At 32.2% G+C, this 24,050-nt stretch overlaps 2 protein-coding genes across 2 annotated transcripts; one reads left to right on the top strand and one right to left on the bottom strand.

The window, feature by feature from the left end:
• The first annotated feature begins 5,445 nt into the window (after window positions 1-5,445).
• LOC18589393 (uncharacterized) lies at window positions 5,446-13,652 on the top strand. The gene is made up of 5 exons (XM_007014349.3): window positions 5,446-5,634; window positions 7,724-7,941; window positions 9,803-10,042; window positions 11,954-12,105; window positions 13,198-13,652. Exons 1-5 carry the CDS (start codon window positions 5,560-5,562, stop codon window positions 13,392-13,394), a joined length of 882 nt encoding a protein of 293 aa, XP_007014411.3. The 5' UTR covers window positions 5,446-5,559; the 3' UTR covers window positions 13,395-13,652.
• Window positions 13,653-14,249: 597 nt separating this feature from the next.
• LOC18589392 (uncharacterized) lies at window positions 14,250-18,768 on the bottom strand. The gene is made up of 5 exons (XM_018127562.2): window positions 18,442-18,768; window positions 17,876-17,982; window positions 17,379-17,555; window positions 15,159-17,029; window positions 14,250-14,496 (listed from the first exon to the last, which is right to left on the bottom strand). Exons 1-5 carry the CDS (start codon window positions 18,627-18,629, stop codon window positions 14,347-14,349), a joined length of 2,493 nt encoding a protein of 830 aa, XP_017983051.2. The 5' UTR covers window positions 18,630-18,768; the 3' UTR covers window positions 14,250-14,346.
• Window positions 18,769-24,050: the final 5,282 nt, after the last annotated feature.

Below are 24,050 nucleotides of genomic sequence, written 5' to 3'. Positions count from 1 at the left end.
CATGTAACTATCTTCCCCATATGAAAATAACAACGAATACTACATTGCCATGCAAAAGAGGTGAAGCTTGCTTATTCACTTTAGTCTGTCAATTCTATGTTTAATACTGACATCACAATAACTATCAGATTCTCCTATGTCCCTAACAATTAATCTAACAACCTCTAATTTAGTAGGGGTTAAATAATTTCTCTTTTGTTTATTTCGTGCTCTTAGTAATTTAAGCCGAACTAGAAGATTAGTTGATTCTTTAAACCAATCTCTTACTGTTCTAAATACTTTAGCTATTTCATTAGTTTCATCAAGCATTTTCATTAAACCATTTACTACAAATCTATTTATCATATTCCAGGTATTTTGATCTCTAAAAACAAATATTTTATTCGAAACTTCATTCTTAGTATCATATATGTAAAGTTATGCAAATTTAGGTTTATGTCCTATTGTAGAAAGTAAAGAACTAATTCGATGGTGATTTAGTCCATTTATTCTAAAAATATATGGACTTGGATTATTATTTATACTATTATCTATTTTTTCTCCAATTAATGTAAATTGAAACATAGAATTGTAAATGCTAATAGTCTTTTTAAATTTACTACTTCTACAATCTCCCTGATAATCTAATAAATGATGCAAGAAATCTAGTGTAAGCTTAAATGTAGGTAATCAAACCATACCTTGTTGACAAAGGTTTTTAAGCAAATTACTTAAATAATTATGAAACAAAAAGACATTCTAGGCAAACATTTTTTAGAATTGTACATTTACTTTCAATAATATCTCTTCCTTTCTTATAATCGGATGAAGCAATAGATTGTATAAACCAACAATCTGTAATAGGTAATTCATAAAGGCTTTCAAAACCAAAATTATATGTATTAACAATTTGGACAAACTAATGATCTATAATTGGTACATCATATAGATTTTCAAAATCAAAATCATATTCTCTAGCAGTGTACTCATAACAAATTGAACTTTCATTGTCTGAATCATCATGAATAGTTGCACTACTAATACTTTCAATGACATCAATGTTTGTTAGTACAAGACATTGCTCCATACTGAACAATAAAGATTGGTGATCAACAAAAGAGACAGCATAAACCTGATTAGAAAAACCACAATTATAATTTCAAGACTGAATAATTTGCTCATATCTTGTTCTTTTTCTTATACCTTCATTTGACATTGTATCTACATAATATACAGTATGCATAAATTAGAAGGAAAAATTATATACTTATTACATCTGTTAACAATGTAAAACATCATTTATATAACACAAATTCATAAAACACTAATCCTGTTATGAAAAACAACCATTAATATTCAAATTGAAGCCAATTAAAATAGTAGCTTCGGCATATACTATTATATGTAGTTATAGATATTATATTTCCTACTGTACAATGTTCAAGTAACAATATTAAACAGTCTAATCTATTAAGTGCACTTATCTAGAGCAACAAAATCATGAATGAAGCAAACAATAAAGCAAAATCTCCCAAACAAATCTGTATACAGATAACCAAGCAATAACAAAATAAAGAAAATGACACCTAATAAACACTTTAAACTTAGACTTCACAAACTATACCAAACTGCAAATAGTTCAATAATTCACGAACACAACTTAGTAACCATCAATAGTAGCTCAAACAAACTATAAGAATAAAAAAGGGCATTAAAATTGTCAAACACAAAACGAACTTATGTTAAACATTGAAATACTCATATATAGAATAAAACCAACCCAGAACAAATTATATCATACAAATAATAAACCAATAATTATCAACATGAACCTGATATCCAACGTCCAGAAACAAAAATATCCAAGCAAAACATATGTGCACATAAACAAATCATATCATACAAATCATAAAGCCACAACCCAAAACCAACAAAAATCAATATAAACTTGATATTTAACATACAAAAACATAAAAACAAAAAAAATAAAAGTAAAAAAACAAAACATTCCATTACTATTTGAATAACTGTAAAAATATCAATATGATATCATACAAATCATAAACCTAAAACCCTAAACCAATAAATATCAATATAAGCTTAATATGCAACATCCAGAGCAATAAAAACAAAATTAATCTAAGCAAATAAACAAAACATACCATCACCATTACTATAATTGTAAAAATAGAATAGAGTGCCAAAATTTTTTTAAAAAAAAAAACCCAAACAATATAGCTTGTAGAGATCAAAAGATCATGAATCAATGAATAAAAAAAATAAGAACGAATATTGAACCATAATAGAACAAAAGCAACAGAATGAAACCAAAAACAATAATCATAAAAAAAAGATCACAACTTGCTAAACCGATGAACAAAAAAAATGAAATACACAAATAGCTGCTCAATAGGAACATTTTGTTCCCTCGGTGAGAGAACAACAGTAACTACCAAACATATGCTAAGCAAGGTAAATAATCGGACAATAAGCTCCCTTACATCGGAATACCCATAATAAACAAACCAAAAAGTAATATATTTATCGAGAAGGAACCCATGCATCCCTCTTTTTTTTCTCACATTTTTCCACGTCAAAACGACGTAGTTTTCTCCTTTTCAAAACCCAACCTAACCACACACCTCTCTTAGCAACCCAACCACCCAACCCCTCACAATCACACATCTTCTCCTCCAACCCTTCCTTATCTTCCTTTAAACGAAAGTCTTCGTTCTTCTTCAGTATAAACAACTATTCATCCCACTTACACTAAAAATATCAAAATCTTTTTACCATCTGTCCAAAAATTAATCTCTCATCTCTTTCACCATTCATAACTCTATTATATAGAGTTATCTTATGCATCTTTGGAATCTAAAATTGAGCTAAGTCCTCTAGTTTTAAGTAATTCATAGGTAATTTTATGCTTAATAGTAGTAACTTAGTTTATGTCGTAGCATTTATCATTTATGCAATTTCAATGAATTTCTTGTTAAAATCCCTCATTTCAGCCTCTAATAAATAGATTTTCTGATATTGAAGGATGTGTAAGGACTTAGAACTCAAATGGCAAAAGATGGTGCAAGTAGCTTAAGAAAGGCCTTCGCATATGCTGTAATGTTTTAAACATAACTTGAGCTGCAAAACTCCAATCAACACGATTCATAGAACTACGAAAAGTTAAAAGGAAAAGCTACAACTTTGATGTAGCATTTCACCCAATTCGGAAGGGATTGTGGTAAAAAATGTAAAGGAAGTTGATTGATTGCAAGAGATCGCAGTCAATGTTGACAGAAGCTTGGGTGCCTAACTGCCCACCTCTCGGAGCCTCGGTGCCGAATGCACCGTCTAGCATGTTAAAACAAGCCACGAAACAGAACTTTGGGTGCCTAAGTGCCAACACTTAATTCTGCACATTTTTGGCCATTCGATTTTACATCAAATGGCCATCAAAAGTGGTACAAATACAATAATTTTTTAAGGTTGAAGAGTAGCTTCTTGAGGACCAACTTCAGAGGCAAAAATGAGCTTTCCACAAAGAGAAAAAAAGAGGAAAAATCTTGAAGAAAAGCTTGGCAAAGTTGCACTAAAAGAGTTTTGTCTCAATAGCTTTATTTTTCTCGCTCTAAAGCTCATTGTATAAATGCTTAGTTTTGCTAAAATTTTATTATGGGCTATTGAAATGTTAAGCTAAACTTTCTTTTCTAGGATTATGGTGGATATGACTATATAGTTTGGATACTTGATTGACTATTACTTGATTTTATGGAATATTTAGTGTTTATTCAAATATGCACTTATTTCCCATTTTATTAACTGATCACCAATAGGATGTGTATGGGTTTTTAGATAATACTCGACAAAGTTAGTCTAAAAAGATCATAGATTGGGTAGCATATGATCATTGCAATTAGGAATTAGTTTAGTGATTTGTTAATAAGGTAGACATATACCTATATTAACCATATACAGTCAATTTATAAGACCTATACTTAAGGAACTTAGCTTAATTAATTAGCTATAGACATATAGAGAATTAAATTAAGTTGGACCATTGTACGATAGCTCAACTGAAAATCATACATGCTTAAGGATCCTAAGCTAGCATTAGTTTTCCATAAAAATAGGTAATTAGTCAATCTTAAGTCTAAATAAAGCATTAATTGAAACAATAATCTTAGGTGCTTCCCAACTATTTTCTAACTCAATTTACTTGCATTTTTTTAGCTTAGTTCACTAGTTTAGCCTTGCTATTTTCATTTTCATTTTCAATTAATTTCCAAACTAGATTTCTATGGATAAGATTAGATTGCTTAATGTTAGTAATTAGCAAGAATTTAGATATAATTCCCTAAGGAGACGATAACTCACTCACTACTATATTACTTGTTAATCATGTGCACTTGTATGATGTTTTACTAATTTAATAAAAGTTTTAAAGCAAAATGTCTTGATAAATCAGCAAGCAATAGCCATTCTCTTCATTTTCCCTACAAATTAATCGTTACATTAAGAAAACCAAAGGAAGAAAGCAAAATAGTAGAACCAAAATGGCAACTTTCCCGCAAACCCACAAAACCACTCAAGAGACAAAAAAAATACAAACCAAAGGAAGGGAAACACCACAAACAAAAACGGTGCCGTTCTCTCCCTACTAGCAAAAACCCTAAATGCAAAATGACATCATTTTAGACATAATGGTAGGAAAAAAACCCAATACAATCAAAATGACATTATTTTGATAAACAAAATTGTCATTTTGATAAACAAAAAAAAAAAAAAAACCTCCAAGCCTCGCAATTGAATGAAAATTGTTATAATTGGCCAATTGAAGTCAATTGAAATAGTAGCTTCGGGAGCTACTTTGATATATAGTAATAATTATTACTTATAATTTTTTTTTATTTAAACATAACTTCTTGACTTGAAAGTAAAGAAGTGTGTCAAAACTTCTTCACTTTTCTATTTTTTTTTTAATTTTTCATATCTCTTACTTTGTTATAGAATAAAAGTAAATAACAAAGCGTAAAAAAATATGATACAACAAAATTTAGGATAGGGTGAAATTACAAAATTTAAACATAATTATATGATGGAATATAAAAGTCATTTTTTATTTTATTTTTACAATTTTATGAAATTAAATTTTGAAATTGTAGTTCTTAAAAAATATTTTTTCCTTCTACTAAAAATTCCTAAAGCATGGCAAAATTTGACAATTTTCTACTTTAAAATAAAAAATTTTGGTAAATTCTTTTAAAGTTGGAGATTCCCAAATTACTCTCTAATGACATTCATATTGGATTAGCAAGGGAGCACCCGTGAGCGTTTTACCCTCTTAGCCGGTGGTAATTATGGCCATGGTGGCAACAAAAAATTACAAAAGTCGTGGCATGTTGCTATTGGAAAAACCAGCACAAAATCCACGTAATAAAGTCAATAAAAATTTTAAAAACGAAAGCCAAAGCCAAATTCATTCATTCTAAAAGACAAAGGAAAAAAAAAAATTTCCATTGCTCCAACAAAATATTACTACTTGAATTTTGGAATAGTAGAAGTGGATCCAAGTTCTTCTCTGTAATGGCTGAAGAATCCGAAGCACCGTCGTCTACCTCACAACCGAGTTCCTCCCCCGACAGTGGAAAAAAATCCCAGGTTTTCCCATTCAATTCATATATATATTTTTTTCAATTATTTTTCCATACGATTCGATAGCTTTTTAATTCGTACTTGCACTTTTTTATGTTTATTTTTTTGTGAGATTGAGAATAAATTTTCGTTCAATTTTTTTTTTCTGTTACCTGAGAGCACTTTCTGTCTTCTGGGGTTGAATTTTACTGAGCATGTATTAGCATAATTTTTTTTTTCTTGTGTTGTTTCTTTGGACCATTAGTCTTATTTATTTATTTATTTTTTATTTTAGGCAAGATGAATAATGGGTTTTGCGTTTTAGTGGATATAAAATGATGGGTTTAATTTATTTAATATGTAGGAATTTTTAGATCTGAGATTGAGCTATATGTCTTGGCAAATTATTGGCTGATGATGTCATAAATTAGAGTCAAGTACACTTTTTTAAAATCCAATAACTTTGATTATTATTATTACTGAAAATATTTAGATTTTCCAAATTAGATCAGTCTTTTGCCTGGCATTTCTTTTTCTTTTCCATAAATATTGTGACAGTAGCTGATTGATTACTAAAAGGTTCATCCTTTTCAAAATGGAATTGTTCTGTTTTATCCTGAGAGTTGCTTGTCTTTTTCACAGATGAAGATGAACATATACTTCTCTTTATGTATTTGTGGAGTTCTGTGTAGATCATTATGTGGATATGAGTTTGATAGATGGGTAAAGAATGATTTAGAAGCTCTTTTGGGGGATGCTATACGTTACAAGAAAAGGAAAAGGGGGTGAAGGGGATGGAGATACCAGGCTTAGTTTCAAATGCTAAAGGATTTGCCCTAAAATTCATTGGACTTATAGCAGTGGAATTTACAGCTTATGAGGCAATTGATTGGGGGGACTATATTATTAGCTAAACCAGCTATAAACCTCGTTTCCACTCTAATGTGTTAATACAAGTTTAGTGGTGAACTTTTGAAAACCAAGCGAATCTGTTATATGTTTTCTCTTGAACTTTCAGCAAAGTTCTTTACGCCTATTATGAAGTGTAGCATTAATTACTTAAAGAAACGAAAGAAAGAAAGATGGTTTGCTGTCTTCTTTGCTTGGAATTCTATGCCTCTTATCTATGCTACTAGGGAAATACATTCCTTCATTTGCTTGGCCGTCAGCAGCAAAAATTTCCTACTTCTATTATTGCAGTACTGCTTACTGAAATGCATAATCTTAGATTTATAAAACCCACTTTCTAAGCCTACTTTCTTGGGTATCTTGTTATTTATTCTTTTTGTTCTTCCTATTTGAGCTGAAGCTTTTTTTTCTGCTCTCTTTCCCAGTATATTTTACTTTTTATTTTTTATCTTTAGCTTTTGGATTCAAAGTAGTTGTAAAAACAGCCTTCATTTTGTTATGGCTGGGGAAAACACAGTGCTTAGTGAACTTGGATCAAGCATTCGTTTTGTTATGTCTTTGGGGAACAAACTGAATACTGGAATTGTACAAGGATTAGTTGATTTCTGCCTGGCTTATTTCATGTTAAAATAGGGAAGCATATGTACATACCTTTTTATTATGGGTCATGCTGCCTATGGGTTATGTGGGCGGTTATGATCAATTTTGAGATAACTGGAATTTTGCCATCATTGGTGTTAGGAAGTGCTTGATAAATGGCACAGTGGTAAAGGTTTTCAACTGAAGAGATGTACCATTTTGTGCATTGCAGTCATCTAATAGCTAAATAGGATGCTTGAGCGTTTAGATCTTTTATGTCTTAAGAGATATTTCATTCATCACATAATTTAGAAAGTCTTTCTTCCCCAAAGAATTTCCTGCTAAATGACAGAAGTGTCTAAATTTGACAATTGAATTTACACTAAATTCAGCTTGTTCCATGTGTTGTCCTATTTGGTGATTTGGTGACTACTAAAAATCAGTTTTAAGTAGTCTGTAGAAAACTTTATTTCTTTCTTTTAAAAAAAAAATTGGTATTTTGGAAACAGAGTAAGAGTTTTTTTTGTGTGTGCGGATGAGCGTTCTGTAATTATTATTCTTGACTAGTCTTTTCTGTTGGCAATTCCTTTTCTTCATTCTCAGTTTCTTTATGGCTTTTTTGTTGCAGGTTCCAGGATATTCTGGTCTCGCAGCTTTTCAAAATGGTGATTTGCAGATGTTTCCAGTTATGTATCCTGCAATTATCCCAGGTTTAACTTCATTACAAAATCAGGAACAGACAAACCGTGGAGCAGGCATTTATGCTGTGCCCGTTCTACCCTTTATGGGGCATATTGCTGGACTTCCGTCTAATACTCTCATTCCTCTCACCTATAATATACCTACGTAAGTAAATCTGTGGTTTTGTAAAATAGTGTATTTCATCTGCCTACTATTAGATGAAGATGCCCTTAGTTAAATAATCACTTGTCATGCCATTTTAGTAGCTGAGAGTGTTGGTAGGTGATATGTTAAATAATTTAATTAACCAATCAATTTCTAGAACCAAAGTTTGGTCTTCAGTTCATTTGATCGAGTATGAAAAATGAATTTGAAATGGCAGTTATCTTGATTGGTTATTTTTTTAAAAAAGTTCCTTGCACAAACCAGCCAAATTAATCCATGTATGGAACAATATACTTGTTTATAATTCAGTTTAGGCAAATATTGTAAGTCTTTTTGGATTCATATTTTCTTGTGTCTTTGCTCTTCCATAGATTCATAATTGCAATCTGGTAACCCTCTTTTTCCTGCCACTATAAACTGGTTATTTCCTTTTCTTCTTGTCACCACTAATCAGCACCGATCACAAACTTCTGAGGTACCACTAATCAGCGTTATTTCATTATTTTCTATATCTTTTACTTCCCTACTTTTGGTTTGATTGTATCTTGCAAGCAGGCTTTTTCTTTTTTTTTTCGTTAAAGAAAAAAATAGGTATACATTCAATTTTTGGGAGGGGGATTTCTGCCATTTTACAAAGAGACGGAATTTGTTAACTTGCAAAAATAGATATGCTATCTTGTGTCTGCATGCAGTTTTTAACTTATGTTTTTGGCTACTTTTGCTGAAAAATGTGTATTTCCTAATTTTTTTTCCCGAAATTTTGAAATGATTTTAACTTTTAACAGACTTTCATTTCTTCCTCCAATTTCACTTTTTTTTCCTGTCTCTGTGTTGGGGGGGGGGGGAGGGGGGGTTGGTACATATGAGGAAGTCCTAGGGGGGGAAAGGTTCATTTGAACCTTAGATCTTACCTGTCTAAGGAGGGGTAACAACTGCGAGGCTAAGCCACATATTGTTTCATAAAATTTTGGTATAAGAGTTGTTCATCAAGTTGGTGTGTTTAGACCTTGAACAATATGTCAGCTTTTCAAATTAACCCCATTAACCTAAGAAATTCAGTTGTTCTGTTTCTGAATTGTTCTTTTCTTTTCTTTTTTTCATCTTCAGTTATTTCCGCTTTTGTAAAATTATGGTTTAAATAACCAAATGGACCGTTTGAAACTGCTACACTGGATGCTATTACTATGGTCATTGTGATTAAATTACCCGTTCCTGGTGAAGTGGTACCACATGGCACTTCCACTAAATGCTTTCTGAATCTTTGAGTTTGTCAAGCACCTAAGATCTCGTAATTGATCTTGTTGAAATGGTTAATCTTGTTGGTTTTTCCTGTCATTATTGTTGCTTTTAAACTTTTATTTTTTTCTTTGCTATGTTTTGGTTTGGCTCTAGTCAAACTAGTCTCATTTCCTGTCACTTGTATTCCTGAAAAGGTGTAAAATTTCTGGTTGTGGATAAAAGACCATAAAACTTGTCATCTGAACAGTTGTGGTGTTCCAAAATGTATGTTAGTCCTCGTACTACCCTAGCTGTATTTTATTTTGAGTGATGGATTTGTCATTGATTTTAGACTTAGAAATTCATAGAGGAAGAAAATTTTCTATCTTGCTGTGTTGGGAAATTATTTTTTAATATACTTTAAAAACATTGGTGGGTTTGGTAGTTTAACTCAAGGTATGATGAAGGAGATTGCTATGGTTAGAGTGCAATGACACAAATGCGAACACTTTATACTTTAGAGCTTTGAGTTAGGAGGATTGCAACAATGATGCATATCTTTCTGGTGAAATGGATTATTGGTAACATTAAATTGTTACAAATTGCTGTTTATCTTACTGCGTTGCATGTTTTCCATTAATAGTCGGCCTGCTGCGGAGGCAGGGGCAGCAGTTGATGAACAAGGGCAAGGAGCACAACAACCGCAACGTCAACAGCAGCAGGGAGGACCTCAGAGACAAGTTGTTGTAAGAAGATTCCAAATTGCATTTCAGCTGGATTTGTTGCTTATACTTAAGCTAGCAGCCGTGATATTTTTGTTCAACCAAGATGGATCAAGACAGAGACTGGCTGTCCTTGTGTTCTTTGCTTTACTTGTCTATTTGTAAGTATCTGAACTTCTGATTGCTTTTAAATTTGACACTAGTTCTTTGCATCAGAACTGCCGTTTACCAGATTATTTGGATGTACAAGTTCTGGAAGATGGGGATCTAACTGTTTTTTCTTTGATCACTTTCTTTTAGTTGATTGTTTGGATGCATAAGTAGTGGAAGATACACTAGTTTCTACACTGCTCTCTCTACTGTCTCATCCTTCATCTCTTCTTTCTTGTTGCTCTGCATATTTCCACTCTTTATACTTCTTTCATGAGTTGAAGCCTGCTTTAACTCTCTCTCTCTCTCTCTCCACATTCTTTTCTGTTAGAAGCTGAATACCTAACCTTTTTTCTTTTTGGCCATTGAGTACTTAAATCTGTTTATCCCTCAAGAAAACCGAAATCACAAATACGATAATGCAAAATCCACCCGAGTCCCTGACTCTCTAGCCCTCTGCAGCTAAAGAACCCGCCTTATTGAACTGAAGGCAAAAGACAATATTGGCAATCTTGGGTCATATCAGATGCAAGAATGCTGTGAAATCCCTAACTCGGATCCCGGTTTACATTTAATTTATTCTCCTCACCTATGAAGCACTGACACGAACACGGGATACGGGTATGACATGATACGGACACAGTGGCATGGCATTTTCTGAAACATTAGGCATGACATGGCAAGGATACGGCAATAAAAATATTAAATTTATATAAATATATTTTAATTAATTTAATACCATATATAAATTATTTTCATTTTTACTTTTTCTTATAAAAATCCTTCTCTTTAAAATCTTTTAAGCAATGAAACTAATTTTTTATTATGAGTGTTGATTTTAAATAGTTTTATTCCATTAAAAAATAATTAAATATTTTAAATTGTCTCAAGGCTCAAACCCATATAATTGTTAGTTAGGCAAGAGCCCAAGAGAAAATCCTTTGCTTTTTTGGCTAGACTAAGGCTAATTGGAATGACATATGAGCCTGACTATTAGCTCCTTCTACGAGCCCTAGTTATAATTAAAAGGAAAGCCCTAACTTTTCTTATTCTTCTTCTTCTTCTTCTTCTTCTTTAGGCTTCAGCATTGCAGGAAAGTTTTCTTTTCTTCTTTTTTGTCAGCCAGTGATGCAATACAGACAACAGAACTTTTCTTCCTTTATTTTTTGTTATTTCTGTTTGTGATCTCAAAATTTCAATTCAAGGTGATGCCACCAGCCACCAATGCTATGCTAGTGGCAATGTCTTTCCATCTTTTTCTTGGTTTTGTTTGGAAAATCTAGTGCAGATCGCCATTTCCAAATAAAAAATTATTATTTTTATTTTTTAGCTGTATCTGGCCAAGTCCAATATGTTTCCCAGCATTTTCGAGGCATGTTTGTGTTGGACACGGACATGACACCAATACACGGGGTTGAAGCATGCCTGTGCTTCCCTGCTTTTCATCTAAGCTGAGGTACAAATCCTAGAATCCTGTTTTTGACCATCTTTGTGCTGCTTGGATCGCTGGCTTGATGGTCTTTGGTGTTAGGTCACCGAGAGGTTTTTCGGTAGAGAATGTATGACTTGTTGCTTTAAAATAAAAAATAATTTGTGATCCTTTATTTGGGGGAGGGGGGGGTTTCTGTAATTGGGATCACCAACAATGCTTCACGAATGGCATTAGACAGTTAAATGAGGAAGGTGCAACTTTTTCAAATAATGAGGGGAAAACTCTGATGATTGGTGGTTCTCTTTTCCATTTACCTTTCTACTTCCAGTTTGATTTTTTTTTTTTTTGTCTTTGTTTTAAGTTACTAACACAGACAAATGACTTTGTTCAGTAATCTAATGTCATTTCTATTGTCTTTTATCTATATATTTTTGCTCAATACTTTTCAGTGTAACATTGGAAGTTGAATTAATACATTGGTTTTCTGCAGATACCAAACTGGAGCTCTCACACCGTTGGTAAGATGGCTTTCACAAGGCATGCACAGGGCAGCTGCGCCTCCTCATCTACCTAGGCCTGCTGCCAGAGCAGAGAATGTTCCTGCTGCTGGAAGGCAGGGCAATGATAATGCTGCTTTGGCAGGTATTGTTTTATTTATTTTTGTGTGAAATGAAATCCTTTCAGCCTATGGGTGTTTAAACAAGGTATAGGGAATTAAACTTCATTAGTTGCATTTATTCATGCATATCTTGCAAAAAAATATATTACCTAAAAATTATACCATATAATAAAATCTTGAAATTTTATATGATAAAAACAAGATTAGTATTTTCTTTTGCATGATAACTTCCAAAACGAAGCTGAGGTTCCATCAAGTTATCCATTGTTGTGGCTGGTGATTACAAGCCAATTGATTTATTGAATCCTGCATCAGCTCAGAAAGCTATGTTCTTTTGAATTAGAAAGAGCTAATTTGATGTGTATTTGACAAAAGGAAGAAAGTGATAACTAAAATACAACTGAGCCTGTACACTTAATTAAATCTGTCATATGAGTCCTACTTTTATTGCAACCAATTGAGCCCCTTACCAATTATTTATAATCAATTGATCTCTTATTTGGATGGAAATTTTAACATTAACTCTTTTTACCAACTAGGTTAGAATGGCCATGTCATGTAAATGACATGGAATAATTATTCCCCCATGGCATTTTTTAGGCATGTGTAAAAAATAAAAAAGATGATATTTATTTTTGACACATGCCCAGAAAATGCCATGTGGCAATATTTAGTCCACTTCATTTGTACTACATGGCAATTCTATCCCAGGTGGCAAAAAGAGTTAACAATGTTAAAATTTCCATTCAAATGAGGGCTTAATTGATTCTAAATAATTGATTAAGGTGTCAATTGATTGCAACAAAAGGTTAAGGGCTCATAATAAGTAAGTATAGGGCCTTACTTTGTATTTAAGCCAGAGTGAAAACAAATGAAACAATGAAGAACAAAGTTAAACCCTAAATAACCTTCCTAGATAGATATGCAATCTAGCAACTAATGGCTAGCCTAGTTATGCGACTTGCACCGCAAATTAATTTTGCTGTATAGCATCACCATTGTTGATTCTGTTATGCTGAGAGAAGATAGAAGAGATACTGTTTTAGACTATATTTTACAAAAATATTTGATTCTGACAGTACATGCCCATTATACCTTGTTGTATCCTTGATCAGAGGGACAAGAAGGAACAGAGAATGAGAACCAGCCGGCAGACGATGGTAATCAGGTGGTTGAGAATGAGAATGAGAATGCGGCAGACCCTGGTTTAGGAAATGGTGGTAATCACTGGTGGGGAATTGTTAAGGAAATCCAGATGATTGTCTTCGGCTTCATCACGTCCCTTCTTCCAGGCTTTAACAATATAGATTAGAGATCATACTTTTAACAAATGAATCCAGGGGCAGGCAAAACTGTTTTCTTTTTTCAAGTTTACCTTTGAAATAAATGTAAAAAGAAAAATGAAAATGATTTCTTTTATAGGTACTACTTAATGCCTTTAGTGTTTATATCAGCATTTACATAGTAGAGCAGGGCAGTCATTGCTTGGTTCTTGGTAATTATGCCTCTTTTGAATAGTCTTCCGACAGGCCTTTCTGTTATGGAAAGTTGAAAGGAGTTTGTTTGTAAACGTGGGCATGCTTCTTCTATATCTTGTGCTGCTTTTGGTATAAGGCTTTAGTAGATGGGAAAGCTGAAATGATCTGGCCACTTGTAATTCAGCTAAAAGAGGACTTGTCCACTGACTGGTTCTCCATTGCTACGCCTACAATTGCTGTGCAACTTATAATGAAGTTAAAGAAGAGAAGAAAAGTAATTATTTTCATAATTTTCTGAGAATTTAGGATTCTTACACTGATTTACAGTTACATTTGGGTGCAAGGAAAGGATGGTACAAAAGGTAGCTGTCCCCAGAGGATTTTCTGTCGAGGGTAGGGTGCTGTCCAAACATCCTCCCCTCCCTTACGCTGAGGATGCTAAAGGTTTAAGTACACCTTTAATCACTGTATACGTGTATGGTTCCTTACTTCATAATTCATGGGCATAAACATTGATGATGGATGCATTTGACAAAGAGGCAAACCAACCAAAAAGCCACAACCCAAGCTTAAGTTTCCGGGTGACACAGGCAAATCTACATTTTGTGGCAATAAGATCACAACAGAAACGCATATGCACAACCCTCATCCTCTCAAACACTGACAAAAATTTGGATTACCACACAATATAAGAGCCAACAAAGCAGCAAAACTCATTTTATTTGCACTAAAAAAATGGTAATTACAAAAAAGTATATACATATTTCATAATAAATACAATAAATCTCACATCTCTGATAAAAGGTTGCTGATCTTCCGAAGCTCCTTGAGAGCTGTCATGGCTGTAACTTGTCCTTTACCAACAAGAATGTTTTTAGAGAAGTTGTCCAATGATCCCACCTGACACCGATCTTGCTGGAAAACGGACTCGATAACCTGCCAATCAAATGGTGATTTAAATACCAAAGGACGTAAATCAAAATAAAGCTTTACATATTAACCATGTACTTTGGGACTAACTTTAAAAGCAAACAGACTCCCAACAGTTGTTAGACAACTTCCCAAGTATTTTTTGGTTAGCTGCTCCCATCTTCCAAGTAGGATGAAGCCAAGTTACTAGCACAACTAAAAGCATGCTATTAGGGAAACGCGTGGAACATGGAACTGGAGGCATCCAGAACTGTGCTAGTGAAAAAGAAACGACCATCTTCAATTGTCTAATATAACAGCATCATTCTCCCTAAATATTAAAATCATTTTCAATTCCTGGATTAATTATGCATATTAGGCTGATCTACAGACATCTATCTATAAAATTTCAATAAAGGTTCCCTATTATGAAATTCTATACAACATTCTACACATGTGATGCAACTAAACTTCAATTTCAAAGTTCAGCTTCATGTTTTCATTAGATTCACTCAACTAAGAATTTCTCAAGGCTTGTTAAATTGAAGACTGAACTTACGCAGCTTAATTAACCAAACACACTCTTCAGGGAAGCATGAAAATAGACCAAACTAGACTGTTCTATTCAACAACAAAACAGTTTACTTCAAGAGTTGAAATCTGCAAAGTTACAGAAATCAGAATATTACCTGAATGTGTTCAAGCATAGACTGCCCAATATTCTTTAATGTGCCCATCACATTCTGGTCCACAGCATCTCCTTTGCTGGTGGAAGATGAATTACGAGAAGCACCAGCAGTTAATGAGTCTGCTGTATTGCGCTTGCAATCGTGATTTGGAGATTTTGCAGCCTCATTGGTACCTCCTTTATCAGATGTCTCCTCACCGACGTTGTTTCGTCCAAACTTCCAAAACCACTGGAATCTACCTGAAAGATGCCTTCGCTCCTTCATAGCTGAGACCATTTTCCCTGAAGATTCATTCTCATGCAGAGAATTTAGAGAGACATCTTCAGGAGGAAGGGAAACTGGCAGAGGTGAATCTTCTAGGTTACTTTGCTGGTGATCATCATTTTCATCTATAAATAAATTTGACGCAACACTACTTTTTTCTGTGTCATTTTCATGGTCATTTGTGCCACTGCCAGGGCTTGCTGGCTCGGAAAAAATAGAGGAGTTTTCGTCACTGACAACAGTTCCACTTCCACTCTCACATCTCTCCTCAGCTGCACAAATAGACTCTTTGTTAGTACAATTGTCTCCCTCCACCAGAACTTCTATACAATGATCATCCTCTGAGTTAGAAGCTCCAAGACAGCCTCCTTTTTCAGCATCTTCCTCCAAGCCAAGTTGCCGCGACAAATCTTCAAGCAAACTACGCCTAATGGATGACCTATGGCCCTTTTTGCAATTCTCTGCTCTTGCAGGTGATGGGTCAGATTCAGTTCTAGATAGGCTCAGCTTTACTTTTTCTGACCATCTCTTCTTCCCACTTGGAGTTTGTTTACCTACACTATTTTGCCTTAGTTCCTCTTCCTTATGCAGTACTCTCCACTTTTCTTCCCAATAGCTGTCAGGAACCAGGCTTAGAGGAGTTTTTGGAGAAACTGAATCAGATGAAAGACTGTGACCTCTCACCACTGCAGACTTGCTGCAGTTATAAGCCCCACCAAATGTAGATGACAAGGATGAGACATTAGAATCCAATGCAAGAATTTGCAAAGACTTTGCCTTCACTATAATTTTTTTCAAATTTATATTCTCTGGAAAATTCAAGAGTCTCTGAAGACAAGAAGTAGCATTTTCAGTGGCAAGCAAGGAAGATCTCAGATAAAGTATCATAGAGACTGCCACAGCAGAAATTAATGCTCCACGGTGTGAATTGAGTATTTTAAAACTGGAACTCTCATCATCTTCAGAGTCTCTATGAAGTTGGCTGTTATCTGCTGTGAAAATCTCATCCCATATAACTAAGAGATCTTGAAGTGAAAACTCCCGTCCAAATAAAACCCTCAACCAGCGAAGTGCAAAATACTGGGGTTCAACACCAAGCTCAACAAGATGGCTATGTAGCGAAGAATCAACAATTGAAAGTAAATGATATAATGCAGCTGAGGCTTCAATGATGGGGGGCAAGCTACTGTGAGACTCTGCAGCAGGAGAGGGAGAAAAAAAATCTGCCATAGCTACTGCACCATGCGCCCCACTCATTAAGGCGTCGAACATACAGTAGGCATCATGTTCCATAAATTTCTCAGACAAGACAATACCAAGTTCACCTTCAGCTCCATAAGCATCACTTAGCAATACAATGGTCTGTATCTCAGGATCAAGCTCATCAAGACTCTTAACTTTCTTTGAATTACTGTGAGATCCAATCTCATCTTCCATGGAATCTAAAAACTTCTTAAAATCAAAATTGTATGTAACATCATTCTCTTCAAATGACAATCCATCAAATTTGTCAATGAAATGGTCTTCATAAAGCTTTCGCACTTCTGAAAGACGCTCAACATCAACATGAAGAACATACAGCAGAGGAGCCAAGAGTTCATGCATTCCTACAAATAAGCAGGCAAATGAAACAGATAAAGAGCAAGTTTGATGCCTCACATATAAATATAGCAAGTATTACATTAAACTTGATTCTGGATATTATGTTCTAAATTCCTATGACCTTGTCATTGCATACCATGGCGTGAAATTTGCATTAGCAACTCCTAGCCTTCACCTAAGGTGACAGCAAACATGTTACTTTTGAGCCTTACCATGAAAAGCTTTAGGATTCTAACTATTAAAACACAGTCAGTAATTAGGGTAGCTACGTATTGCACATTTAGTTTTCCGAAAACTACAACGTGATAGCATGAAAATTTATAACACCTGCATGCAGAGAGCTTAAGAAAATACCTTGTCTATAACCACACTCTGGGTGTCCAAGGCACCACAGCAACAGTATTCGTCTTAACATTCCCTGGCATCCAGGAGTCTGGAAGTAGCTTCCATGTTCTGGATATAATCGTGATAAATCCTGGTCAACCATTTTTTCCAGCTCTGCATTTCGAAAGAATCGACCCCAGGTGCTGTCTGCATGAAGAATTAGCAACTGTTTTAACACAGATCAAGCAAGCTAAGATTAAAGGGCATAAAATAGGGTGAAACCATCTGGGATGAGATGGAAAAGGAGGAAACAAGATTTGGTTCCCTTTTTGCGCAACTGAAACAAACAACGGACCCAGAAACATTTGTCCAGATAAATTTTAACATTAATCAAGAGAAGATAGCAAGGTAAAATTTAACACTAATAATTTAAACAAAAGCTGATGAATGAACAATACAAGCATTTAACGAATAGAGAAGCAAAATCGAAGGGATGCAAGAAAAGAAATAAGAAACATTACAATTACCTGGGTTTTGTGAGAGTGGATTGTCCATGACAAGATCAGGGGAACTACTTCCTCCATCCTTGGGAACATGTGGATCCACTAGCAGCCGCCTTCTCAACCCAGCATATCTAAATTACCATAAATTACAGATTTGAGGCTATAACGGTTAGTTTTTAATTCTAGAAAAACGAAAAAAAATTAAAGAACAAAAACAAATCAATTGCTGCATTTCTCTTTTTTTTTTTTTCTAGAGAAATAACTTTCTCTGGGTCATTGATGAATTGCGATTTAATTATAAAAAAAAAAGATGGATCTTTGAAATAATATGAACAGAGAAATATAAAATAAAATAGTTTAAAAACCCGAGACTCAAAGTTATCATTTTATATCAATTTTAAGCTAGAATCAGCTGAATTCATTTTTTTCAAAAATTTAGAATTAGATTTAAAATTAGAAAAAGAAAAAAAATTCAAATTTTGGTAATCTGTATGAGAAAAGAATCTCAAAATTACAACTTTATGCAGATGTTAATTTTTTGTAGGAAAGAAAAATGAAAAAGAAATAAAGAAAACAGGCGTAACCTTTACCTTCTGCGAGAATCAGCAGTTACCCTGCGAAGATCATCAATCGAAGACGAAGAAGAAGAAGAAGAAGAAGGTAAAATCCCGAGATTGATACGCCATTGGACGCTTCTCAGACTACCGAAAGGACGATTCTCCTCCGAAACGACACCCGACGACGACGGCGCTTCTTCCTTTACCATCTCTTTGCTCATTTTCTTTCAATCAACCCAAACTTTCCAAATCCTTGGACCTTAAAATGACTTTTCTTTATATTTTTACCAATAAAAAAGATATTCCCAGAGAAACAAAAAGACAAAAACAGAGACAGAGTTACGTTCGGGTTTGGGTTTGGGAGAAGAAAATCATTGAAAGAAGAAAGAGAGGGAGGAACAAAGTAGTTTCCTCAAGCAATATCCAGCTTTCGTTTCTCTCTTTCTCTCTCTATCCCTTTATTAAACAGAAAATAAATAAAAGCATAAATTGAAAAAGAGAGAAATAGCAAGTTTGTTTCTCACTCAGCAACTCCAAAACCCCTTATAAAACCAATTTATTTTTCTTTTACACATTTAGTATGTTTAATTTAATTAATTACTATAAAAGAACAGCAGCCATCATACCCAGACTGTTGACCTGTCTTTTCCTTCCTATATTTATTCTTCACTACATTTTAACTATTTAGCTCCATTATTTTATTTTTTCCAATAAAATAAAATACTTATACAATTGTTATATATTAATTTATGGCGTTTGTGAGCAGGAGGAGGTAGTATTTACTAGCTAAATCTTGTCTACTCTCATCCTCAAAAAGGGTGAGAAATAAATTGAACAACTAATGGTCAGCAAGAGTTACCAACAAACTATAACAATGTTGAAGAGACGCTGCTGCTTCTACTTCTTCTTCTTCTTTCCAACCCCTAATCTAGACCAGTAGATCTGACCTAATTCTTGTAATTAATCACCCCAGTAAATCCATAAATTAAATATATACTATGTTCTCAAGGTTAAATGCCCATGTCTTTAATGGCATTATTTTTTAAAAAAATTCTTAATCTATTTAAAAAAATTTAAATAAGCGCTAATACTTTTATTACGTTGAATTAAATTTTTACATTATTATTTTAAGTCAAATAAACTTTTATTTTTTAATTTTAAGTCAAATAAACTCCGATAACTAACGATTGATTTAATCAAAATATCATTTATCATTCTATATTGTATAATACTGACGTAACATACTCACATATCATAAGTGATGATAATATGACATGTGGATGTATTATAATTAATGATGACGTGAAATAATAATTTGACATGATAATATAATGACGTGAAATTTTTCACCTTTTACGTCAATATCATGTTAGTGTCATGTAGATATAAAATGACAAATGATATTTTAACGAATAACAATTAGTTAATCATTAATTATAAAAGACTTATTTAATAAATATAAAAATATAGAGATTTGATTAAACATAATAAAAGAATAAGAATTTATTTGAATAATTTAAGAACTTATTTGAATACTATGCCATCTTATTTCATACTCCATTATTTTAAACAATTTTTTTTTTGTAAAATCCCTTAGTTTTTCAATTTCCTAAATTTTTGCATACTAATAAACTAAATAACAAAAAAGACAGATTTTTTAAAAATGATAATGAACATACATATAAATAAATGTATAATTTTGTTAGTTTATAAACTCTTAATTTTTTTTTTTTTTTTTTGGATTTGTTTCTTGTTTGCATTACTGTGCTATGAAGCCGAGCTAATAAAGTCAATTGGTTTGGCTAAATTATTTTGCCTTCAAAAGAAATAAATGTACTAGAAATGACTAAGTTGTCATTATTACTGAAACAAACGTTCTCCTCATGCCCAAGTGATTGAAACAAAAGTTGAAAAAAGGGGAAGAGCTAAACTCCATCTTTGAATTGTGTTTGTGACATATCAACATACAAATCAATTTATGAAATCCAATTTTGACTTTTTTTTTTTTTAATTTGAGGAAGAAATGGCGGACAAACAAAGCATAAAGGAATATATAAGGATATGCCATAATTTTTTTTATATAATTATTAATTGTAGCAGTCATTTTCTTAATTAATATAATACTTAAAAAAATTTTGTCATTCAAAAAAAAAATTCAAATAAACTAATAATCATTTATTGTGTTCAATTAAATACATGTATTTTTATTTTAAATCAAATAAGCATGAATTTTTATTTTGAATCGAATAAGCATAAATTAATTGTTGTTAATCAAAAAACTATTTGTTATTCTATGTCACACAATGTTAACATAGCACGTCCACATATTATAATAGATAATGGTGTGATATAATTATATGATCATATGACATTTTTATCTTTCATATCAATATCACGTAGGTATAAAATAATAAATAATATTTTAATTATTTGATAATTAATCAATTACTAGTTATAAAAATTATTTAATTTAAAATAAAAATACAACGACTTGATTATATGTAATAGAAAAATAAAAATTTTATTTGAATTTTCCTTGATAGTTTAGAAGTTTTTTTAAGTATTTTATCTTTTTAATTTTATTATTCATACTTCATAGGTCTCAAAATGACATGTTGGGAGAAATGTGGATAATGGTAAAATGAAGGGGTAGCTATGAAAACTAGAAAGTGGCCAACAAAATTTATTCCTAGCATATCCGGATCTGACGTGGCAGAGACGTCTCTCTTCCCAAAACTATATCCTCGAGGAACACGAAATTGACTAATCATACGAAAGAAATACAATGGCCCATAGCGTATTAGTATCCTATTTTCCAATTGCCTTATTTATCAAGTCATATTTTCTCGGAATTTTCATGCTACATTTGAAATCTCTTAGCAAAGCAAATTTACGGGGGGAAAAAACAAGAGGGTTCTTAAATTAACCTTTAAAAAATAATTAGTTTTAAATTTTTATGAAAAGTAGGATTAGAACCCATTCTATGAAACTATTAACCTTGTTAATGAATGAAAATGGGAGAATCAAATGGAGCAACTCAAAATTTTCAGATTTAAATTAATGAATTAGTAACTAACAGATTTAAATTTTAGTTTTTTTTATGAAATTTAAATTTTAAATTAGGATAAGAGAGGTTTAAAGTTACAACAGATTAAAAAAAATGCAAAGAATTTGATTTGATTTGATTTGATAGTAGATGTATATCCTCCATTCAAGGAGTGAGTTAGAGTTTTTCTTTTTCAAAAATTAAAAAAAAAATCCAAAGAAATTGATGGGGGATAATTAAGTTTGAAAGAACAAAATAATAAACTTAAAACTTCTTATTTATTTTTGTGGATTACGTTTCAATTTCCGTTTTGCATTTTGACCTTACAAAATTAATATATGAGTGATGATATCAGTTTGATGTGATAAGAAAGCAGGCATTACATAAACAAACACAAATTTTTGCAGATTTTAATTTGCGGCAAAGCGATCTTTCTTGTTGAGCCGTAGCTATCTGAATACCCACAACCACTATTTGTTTTTATTTTATTTTATTTTTTAAGAGGCCATCAATCTCAATTAATTTTAGCATAACCCATCATCAAATCATCAATATATTAATTGTACATTGAGCATTCAACCACTTTCAATAGCTTTCAATTCATGACCCCAGAAAAAACTAGAGCAGAAAACATGTTTGTTGTTTATGTCATTCTATTACTGTCCTTTCATGTATGTTATGAATTTTGTTTTATACATAATTTTTTTAAAGTAATATGCATGATAATTTCGATAAGCATTAAAAAAAAAACCCTCTTTTAATGATTTATGCTTACTAATTGCTAATCACCTGAATTGGTAAATAATAATACTAAATTTGCACATATCTATATAAATTTTTATGCACAATACTTGAAAAAATCTTCAAAATATTTTAAAAAATTCAAATAAATCATTATTCTTTTATTGTATTCAATCAAATCTTTATATTTTTATTTTTGATCAAATAAACTCATATGAGTAATAGACTATTAATTTTTATTAATTAAAATATCACTTATTATTTTATACTCACATGACATTAATGTATAGAGTGAAAATACCATATGACTATATTATAATATCACATCAATATAACATACCTCATCATTTATTATGATACATCAACATATCATGTGAGTATAAATTAACAAGTAATATTTTGATTAAAACATCAATCATTTAATTATTAATTATAAAAACTTATTTGATTCGAAATAAAAATATAAAAATATATTTAATTATAATAAAAAATAAAAAAAATTTAAATTTTTTTAAATAAGTGAAGAAGGTTTTTTTTTTTTTATTTAGATAATTTACCAAATTTATCGATTCTTTTAGAAAACTTGGTAAACTTGAATTGGACGTAAGAAATCTTATCTACATTCTGCTTTTCTGCTTTTTCCCATTAAAATAGGGTAAATAAGTAAAGAAGACAAAAAGGGGGCAAAAGAGGCGAAGGAAATTATTAGTTATTGGAGCGTGTTGCATGGTGCAATCAAATTGGCAAATCTCATCTCCCAGAGTATGACTATGATGATTGGTGGTTTGGATACATGTGGGGACTAGTGGGACTTACATAGCACACAGGACAAACCCTTTGGCCTTGCCCTTTTTTTTTTTTTTTTAATATATATATATATATATAATTTTCTCTTTTTACAGCCCCATCTAATCTTCATGCCTTCCATCTCACCAACTTCTTCTATATTCCTTAATCATTCTTTCACCCCATTTCTGCCTTGTTTATGCAATTCCTTCAATTTTTTATTTATTTGATATTCCATTGTCTTCTCATCCAATTGAACCTAAGAAATGACATATACTCCTCTTGTTTCTGATCTTATTTTATTCATGTATCTTTCGGGGATGGTTCTTTTAACGGTTTTACCAAGTTCCATTCACTTACTCTTGTTTCCCATTTATCATATTCGATTACCTTTCAATTTACCTAGACAAGTTTATACTAATACCCTCAATCACCCCTCTTTACATCATAATTTTCACTTTCTTTATCAATATTTAAATTTAAAATCTCAAAAAAGAAAAATGTTTCTTTTGTCCGTTCCTTTTGTTTTTGTTCACTTCTCGAATGCATTTCATGTGAAATTTCATATTATTTACTCCCTTAATTTAAGTAATAAAAAAGAAAACGTATGGTTCTTATATTTCTACTATTATATATTTTATACGGCCAAGGTGCATGGTTTACATTCATTTCTCCAAAGTTGTGGCATGTACCAAGTTTGCTATATATTTAGGTAATCACGTTTGGCTGCATTATGTGGCTTTGGGTTCTTACCCATCAACGATCATATCTTCATTTGCCTTGGTGATAAGGTTAAAACATGTGTAGCTAGCTAGTCTTTTCAGTAGCCTTTGGGGAAAATGGATTGCAATCTCTAGAATTTGTATCAAAAAATTTTCTCCCAAAGAAAAAAGAGTTAGATAGGATTATTAAGAAAAAAGAGCAGCCAAGGCAAATTTAGGCAAAAGAAATTTTGTTTTTTTTTTTTTTTAAAAAGGGCCAATTAATATTACAAAAGTTTGGCGTTGCCTTCCAACCAGGAAAAATGTAAGCTAGAAAATGGCATTTCTCCTAACACATTGAAACATTA

The sequence above is a fragment of the Theobroma cacao genome, chromosome 9, assembly GCF_053813885.1.
Source record: "Theobroma cacao isolate CCN51 chromosome 9, ASM5381388v1, whole genome shotgun sequence".
In the NCBI taxonomy this organism is placed as follows: Eukaryota; Viridiplantae; Streptophyta; class Magnoliopsida; order Malvales; family Malvaceae; genus Theobroma; species Theobroma cacao.
The sequence above is the reverse complement of the archived record's forward strand: the minus strand, read 5'-3'. Positions and strand labels throughout refer to the sequence as shown.